The 7,970-nt window shown below is 40.7% G+C and overlaps 1 protein-coding gene across 2 annotated transcripts; it reads right to left on the reverse strand.

The window, feature by feature from the left end:
• Nucleotides 1-234: 234 nt before the first annotated feature.
• On the reverse strand, nt 235-6,197 carry kti12 (KTI12 chromatin associated homolog). Of its 2 annotated transcripts, none has more exons than XM_035395669.1 (9): nt 5,973-6,197; nt 5,583-5,634; nt 5,142-5,194; nt 4,504-4,559; nt 3,649-3,728; nt 3,225-3,384; nt 2,965-3,027; nt 2,500-2,568; nt 235-1,385 (listed from the first exon to the last, which is right to left on the reverse strand). In XM_035395669.1, the coding sequence occupies exons 1-9, from the start codon at nt 6,121-6,123 to the stop codon at nt 1,242-1,244; spliced, it is 828 nt and encodes a 275-aa protein (XP_035251560.1). In that variant the 5' UTR covers nt 6,124-6,197; the 3' UTR covers nt 235-1,241. The 2 variants fall into 2 exon arrangements, 1 of the variants encoding a protein (XP_035251560.1); XR_004762788.1 differs by lacking the exon at nt 235-1,385 and adding an exon at nt 2,651-2,774 and having other exon boundaries at nt 2,497-2,568.
• Between the last annotated feature and the right edge of the window lie 1,773 nt (nt 6,198-7,970).

The following is a 7,970-nucleotide window of genomic DNA, read 5'->3' on the forward strand; positions in this document are numbered from 1 at the left end:
CTGTTGGCTCTCTCATTAGGTTGAAATGATCAACTCTGCAGCTTAGCCAGAAATACATAGTTGGGCCTGCATAGAACTAAAGAAATACCCAGGTGGCCATTCATAATTAGGTGTTGTGGTTCAGCCAAGATTAATGGGTGGTCCAGGATACCATTCAGATGGCTTTGGCCCACCCTGGCCCACCCTTCCCTATGCAGTAACACCTATATTCAGAATATAATGATAATGCAGAAATACCATATAAGCAACTGTGATCATTTTATTTTTTAAAACCAAACCTCCATTTTGAGTCATGGGATACCTTCTTTCATTCACAGATAAAATGAACCCCTGGAAACCTTAGTCAGGCTTACAGCTGGACATCCAGCACACCTATGACCAGGTGTGGGGTCAACAGTTGAAAAGGGGTAAATTTGAACCATACAAATATATACAGAAAAAATTATGTTTCCAGTTCATAACTGAGAATAAATTTGAAAACCCAAGTAGTGGTTCTTGTTACCTAAAACACAGGTCTCTATCCCTGGTCCTGAGCCATAAGTTCTGCTGGTCTTTGGCTAACTGATCAATTAGCGCAGTGATCTTCATTCCTGGTCCCGTTGAGCCACAGGGTCTGCTGGTATTTGTTGTTACTCTGCACTTAACTGATCACTTAAAGCAGTCAATTACAGAGTTAAATCACCTCACTTAGTTCTTTGGGTCTGAACTGAATGCTGAAATGAAGGCGAAAACAAAAAACAGCACACTCTGCAGCCCACCAGGACCAGGAATAAACAGCACTGAATTAGTGTAGTTAACCATATGCAACTCACTACATTCGCTAGCGCCTGGTTGACCAGTGGGGTTCGCTGATACGCAATGAGACTGAAACCCTCCCATCCCTGGGTGACGCTGGAGCCAGCTGAGCATCGCCCTATGAGCTGCCAGCTGCAGGCAGCACTGCCATGGTCCAGATTTCCTCTCAGACTTTGGGGCCCATCTGTTCACTGCAACAGCGCCTTAACAAGATAAGCCTCTCATCAGCCCCTTAATGCTTTCTTGAGTCTGGACCGGTTGCCGACTGAAAGTGAAAACATAAACCAGCAGACCCTGCGGCTCTCCAGGACCAGGATTTGGCTAGACGGAAATCTAGAAGGAAGATACTGCATGATAAAAATTTAATTAAGGCCAGTTCAAAAAAAAAAAGAATAAATAAGACTTTGGGTTGAACAGCTAGAACACCTGGAGGGTAATATTAGCCGTCAGTGCATGCTCTTGTTCAGATACTGCACAAACATGTTGGCTATCTGTCCGATGTTCTCAGTCGGATGCATCTTGGTGTAGCTGATGAACTGACGCCGGAGTTTGCGCAGCTCTGACATGTTGATATTCCTCGTCAGTTCTACGTGATCTTCGGGTTAAGAAAAACAAACGATGGTGAAGATGATGATGATGATGGTGAAGAAAACACATTTAAGGGGGAAAATTCCGTGATGTTTGTTAATGTGCAAGAGACAACCTGATAAATCCCCACACGTGCGCAACACCCCCAAAAACCTCACAAGGTAACTATATTTCACATGCCTGCATAAGCATGATGACTCATCTGTCTGTCCGTTCTGCTGCTGGAATACGTGAGGTGGGGGTGCTCACCAGTGAGGTCACTGGTGCGTGGAGGTGAAAAAATGCCAGCGACACCGATGACACATGCCCCAGTGGCCTGTCAGTTAACTGCTTGACACGTCATGCAAAGTAACTTCCTTTACTAAACTATACACTGATGATGTGTTACATAAAAACAGGTAATCCAGAAACCCTCATCAGTCCTGTGATGGCTTTCCACAGACTGATTTTACAGGACAGTGTCTGAGGTCTGACTGTTCACAAAAGCGCTCACACACACAAACACACACACATGATTAATGAATAAAACACAACTCTTAAGAATGTAATTATACGTATTACATATATAAATGACTATATATTTCATATAAGCCCAATAAACAATGTGTAGGAAGATTGTTAATGATCAGAGCACTGATAGACAAATTAACAGGCTGCTAAGCAAGCAGACACTACCTGAGATGCCCTTTCGCTGCTGGATATGAAATGGTCATTTGGAGAAAGAACACTTAAAATGGCACTAATGATGCGTGTTAAGTGTCCATTAGAAACATCAAGAAGGTCTGTCTGACATTTCTCTTCACTTCGTACTGAGTCAAACAGATCTCGTCTTGTTTGCCCGCTTAAAATGTTGCATTGTTCTAATATAAAAAACCTACAGGTATCTATGGCAGCTGCCCATGAAAGTACTTCAAAGCTAAGACTGTAGGGTATAAAGAGGTAGTGGCTCACATCACACACTTTACAGGGGGAAGCAGGTTTGTCTAAGGTCTTCCAGGCCATTTACAAATACAACTGATACTATATCATAATAGGAGAACAATATTTATGCAGCTTATGGTTGTGCGGTGAGATTTAAGTAGTAACTGCGCAGGCAATAAGCCTGACAAAGGATATTTTTTCTGTGGCTCCAGGAACAACGATGAGATCCCCAGGGACAGACGTCTTCTGTGAGTTCAGAACGGCCTGCGAGGCATTCGTAAAAAACGATCAAAGATTCAAGTGAGCATGAACATAACAACATAAAAACGAGTGTACTGTATCTTACCATGTACACACCGTTGGTTAGGAGACAACTTGGGGCGAAAAGGCTCTGCTACCGGAGTTTATCTGAAATGAGCCTCAAGAGCTCGGGTACGGTTAGGTCCTGCAGTGCAGTGGTTTGCTTACTGCTTTAAAGAACAATAACAAGGTTTTTAAGCACTGCCTCATAGCACAGTATTTGTCACCAAAAATATGGGCCCTTAAATTACCCTTAAATCCTTATATCCATAAACTCCCGTGAAGTGTGAGAACCTTAGAGTAAATGCACAAACAAAAATTAGAATTAACAAAGTTAGAACCAACAAAAATTCCACCTACCGTTAATACGTCCTGGGTAACTTTGTCCAGCTCGTATAAAAAGTTGGTGGATGACAGTGGCTGCTGCATTAGATGAGAGAGGCAGGTGAGTAGAGAACGCAGACAGGAAGCTTGTGTGTGGGTCATGAAACTTCTATACTGTCAGCCATCTTGTAATGAGTCTGCCCATGTATTATATAATCATTTTTCAGCAGTGTTACTTTTTCTGACAATTATTTCGTGATTAGATCTCCCTGCTGCAATAAAATGGGCTTCCTTACGCTCTGTGTTGATTGGTTCGGTGGAGGGGCTTTTCTGTGAAAGATGGCGTCTGCAATTGCTTCGAGGGGCAGCGCGTCGTCTTTCTGGATGGCAAACAGCGGGCTGTCCCATCGGTTCCGGGAGTCCGGGGCTTCGAACCTCATCACGAGACCGTCAAAACTGCAGGAACAGCAGAGGCGGAGCTACAGACACGGAATGGACACACTTTCATAGACCAGAAACAGCAACAGCGCCACCTACTGTCTGTAAGCAAGTGTGCCGCTTACTGTAAATTCTGTAACCAGGAGCAAAATGGAGGAGGAGGTTAATAGGCAGACATACATTTAAATCCTCCACGTGTAATGGGAATTCCAACTGAATGGCGGTTTAACAACATCATTATTCACAAGACCAGCACTACACCTGACAGTGATCAACACTCACATCTCCTGTGTATACTGCTTATCTGGCTCTCTGCTTGCGTTCCATGACGAGCTATCCTCGGCCGAGGTCACACAGTAGACCTGCACAAACATATTTACACACACATGACTCAAGCACAAATTTACAACTTGTGTCAGTAAGAATTTGCTTATGACATGGAAAGCAAAAGGAATCTTATCAGACCTTTAAGTGTGAACTGCCATACGTTCTGCAAAGCTCTAACACAAACTCAGAGTGACAAGCTATGTTAGCTGTCCTGCCTGTAGGCCTTAATTAGGAGGTGTGTGTATGGGGGAAGGGAGTACTGCTGTTGGGTTGTTGGGGAGAGGCTAGTATCCACCATATACCTTGTCTGTGCTGTGTTGTGTTAGGACACCCATTAAATTGAGGCAGTTCTGCATGCAGTATCTAGCAACAGTGCATAAAGTGACTGTTTTTTTCCCATGGTGCGTAGGACTGCCTGCCGCCGTGGGCTATGCGTGGCAAATTGTGGTCACTCACTCACTCACTCATGGACGACATGAGAGGGACATTTGGTGGAACGCATGCCCAGGTGGTGCTGCGTTTAATAGGATGCATGCGCAGGTGCATCTCCCAAAATCACTTCAAACGGCACAAGATTTTTAAGCACAGCTTTATCGCCTAACATGTTAGCGTTTCGCCTACTTTAGTTAACCTAGTTAGCACGTACCACTGATACAGATGTATGGACACACGGAGGACAACAAATAACATTACAGAGGTGAGGACATGCCATAGCTAGCTAACTATATAGTTAGCCAAGTTTTACTCATGACACTTTGTATAGGTACGCCGTGGGTCTAGACGGTTTCGTGCCTGTTTGTTCTTACTTACCAGACAGTGCGGAGTCTGTGTGTGCTTGATTAGGCAAAAGAGTTCATATCTGTAACCTGAAAAATTATACAAATATGGGGAGTAGACAACTATTAGTTAAACCACCAACTTTTATAAGTACATAACATCAGATTCCATCGTTCCATCCCAAAATGTTTCGCAAGCCCATAGACCACTGAAAAATCCAGTTTGGAATATGATTCAAATTCGATCAACTCAATTTATGTAGTTTAAATGTATAATCTATAACATACAAATTTATAATTTATAACACAGAATGTTATTAAAATGAAGGTACATGCATAGCGTTTCATTTATGATAAAATCTGAATTTGTATTGATTGATTTTCCCCTTAAACAGACCTATTTTAGGACTATTCTGCAACAATAGAATACTCTGCAACAGTACACTGTCATTTCTTTCAAATACACTTACATTACATTCTCTTCTTCTTTAGGGGCGTCCTGACATGTGTTCTTGTATATTTATGACATGTCTAGGCCTATATTGTTGACTGTCTTTACAAATCACATTTCAGTATCCAAATATTCTAAATCAAATAATAAAATGACATGTGATGTTAAAACACAGAAATAATGAAACAATAGACACTAAACGAGAGTATAACCTCATTTACCTTTAATGTAATTCAGTGAATCCAAGATCACAATATCATCTTTGCTGACCTTCCTATAGTGACAAACAGAACATCATTAGAATTATCCTTGAGTTATAACAAGTCTGTAAAACTATTTGGAATGTCTTCAGTTTTTTTAATCACCAGACCAATATGTTGTCCTTTACACCAAGAGGATATTCAAGAGCTAATGCGTTTCCATGACGAAAACATTGTGGCATTCAAATCACTGACAAGTCATGTCTCTATACAAGCCCAAGGCAAAATAAAAATTTTACGGTACTATGTAATGTAGCTGGATGGCCAGGTTAGGTTTTTAATGCAAACTTTGACCTAACTGGTTTAATCAAAACTCCAGGCATCCCCGGAGTCATTATTGTCTCTAGATTTGGCGATTTTGAAAAATGTTGGTAATTGTCCATGACACAGAAGATAACCCACCGCTCCACTTCTGCACGCAAGGATCCTCTGAGATTCTTCTCTTTTTGAGAGTCTACGCAGAAACAAAATTGTTCAGTTCTTATGTGTTGTTCAAATCCTTCTTAGTGTGTGTACGTAACGTAGCTTCCACTAATACGCATTGCCCACACAAACAAAACATTTCACACGTTTGTCCAGTTTACTGAGCGCAACATTTATGTAAGCCTATTTCTTACTCCTTTTGCCAGGGTAGCCCAAATACAGAGGAGATCGTAAGCTAGTTAGCAGTATAATTGACATTACCTAACAATAGATGGTACACATTTTAAAGCTAGCTAGCCACCTAACAAACGCGCAAGTACGCTCTCGCAGGACATCAACACGACACCAGCAAGTCAGCGCCGATCTTACCTGCATATACGGAGTTATTGATAATACCCACTGTTTCGTCTCCAACAACAAAAACTTTACGCTCGGTGCTTTTCAAAAAATATTCCTTTAATTCCTCTGCTCTGCGGCTTTTGCCACTACAGGGAAAACCACACATCACGATTAAAGGCATTTTCACATGTGGACGAGATCTACGCTACCATACTAAACATCCGCCATAATAAACCGGAAGTGGTAAGCGCCAATCCAGAGCAGAGGCCTGTCATTGGTCTGTAGTAGCCAATAGTAGTAGCTGTGGTCTGTAGGCGTGGCGTGCTCACAGCAAAGTCGCCCATATAAAGTGTAGAAGCACGAAAACGTTACTTTTTAATGCTGAAATGCGCACGTTAGTTTTTGCATTTTTATTTTGTCAGCCCATTATGTGTTATGTGATGTGCAAACGTGCCATTGTCTTTACAGTGTAGTCAGGTGATTCCCTTTCTCATCTTATTTGCATTTTTTTTTCTGTAAATAGCAAATTTACACATTTGTGTGACGTTTTCTGAGACTATTTGCTGCACAACATAACAAATAGAATTTCGAATGGTTTTTGATTGTATTGTTGTCCTTTCTTGGGCTCAATCCAGTGACAGGGCTCCTGAAAGCTTTCCCGTTTCCCCCTTGGGGCTTGATCTGCAAACTACATTAAAGTGCAGTTGGTACTAATTTAAGATAATGGCTTATAATGAACTGGTAAGGGCATGTGTCAGTGTACGTCACTTTAATTACTGAAAACTGCATTTTCAAATGAACATTTTGAACTTTATTTAAAGCTTGAATTTAAAACTCTGTCTATACAAACAAGTGTCTTTATTGAAATATAAAATTTCACAAATACAATATTGACAACGTAACATTTTGACTTGTCTCATTTAATAGACTATGTAATATTAACATTAATACAGTAACTCACAATGAACATAAGAAGATATATCACTATTGAATCATAGTGAGCCAATTTCAATACTGTTCCTAAATCCTCAACATAAATCCTTCAGAGATTTATTGTATAAATTCCCAAGCCCATGCCAGAACTGATCTTCACACAGATTCCTTTGTCATTCAGGTCAGAGGAAATGGGACCGATGTAATCACTTTCTGCTGTTTCGAATGTAGCTCTCCAGTATCTTCAAGATAAAGTCTGTGTCCTGCAATATGAAGACAATTCCGTCAAAAACACATTACAGGCATTAACACCGTTATGAAAAAGTAAGAAACAGGAAACAATTGGCCTTCTGTATCTAATAAAAAGTATTGTGGAAATACTGTTACATTTAAAAAGCTGTATAATTCAGGGCTAAATTCAACCTTCTAAAGGATAGACGTATGTTGTGGAGCTCACATCTGCATTTAGGCATATATATACAATGGTATGCAAAGGTTTGGAAACCCCTGGTCAAATTGCATGTCTTGGTGAATCTTTAAGAGAAAAGAACATGCCATTTATTTCCTGAATGTAACAGCTTGAAAAAAAATGAAACAGTACCATAAATGTGGCATGTACAAGAATTTAAGCATTTGGGCTTCAATTAAGCCAAGTACGAGAAATTCTAGAGCTTAATAAATGCTCTGGCCCTTCTAACCTCTAGGGGTTTTGTACTTACTTTCAACAGCCATGAGCTCCTCAAAGCAGCTGACTGAGGACTTGAAAATAAAGATGATTGACTCTTACAAATGATGGGAAGGCTATGAGATAGGGTGACCATATATTGCATTTAAAAAAGAGGACGGGGCAGGCAGGCTTTATGAACATAATACTAGGCTATTCGTTTGTTTAGATACGGTCTATAGAACAAGCATAAACCTAACTGACATTTTTAGGAAATTAGAAATCCCATGGAACAGTCGTCAGAACAAAACCTTTCCTGTGATCTCATCAAAAAAATAAACATCAAAGTATGCAACACAACGCAACACACAAGATAAGCCAATAACTTCTTGGAACAAAGTGCTGTGGACTGATGAAACAAATTGAACTCT

This window comes from Anguilla anguilla, chromosome 16 (genome assembly GCF_013347855.1).
Source record: "Anguilla anguilla isolate fAngAng1 chromosome 16, fAngAng1.pri, whole genome shotgun sequence".
Classification (NCBI taxonomy): Eukaryota; Metazoa; Chordata; class Actinopteri; order Anguilliformes; family Anguillidae; genus Anguilla; species Anguilla anguilla.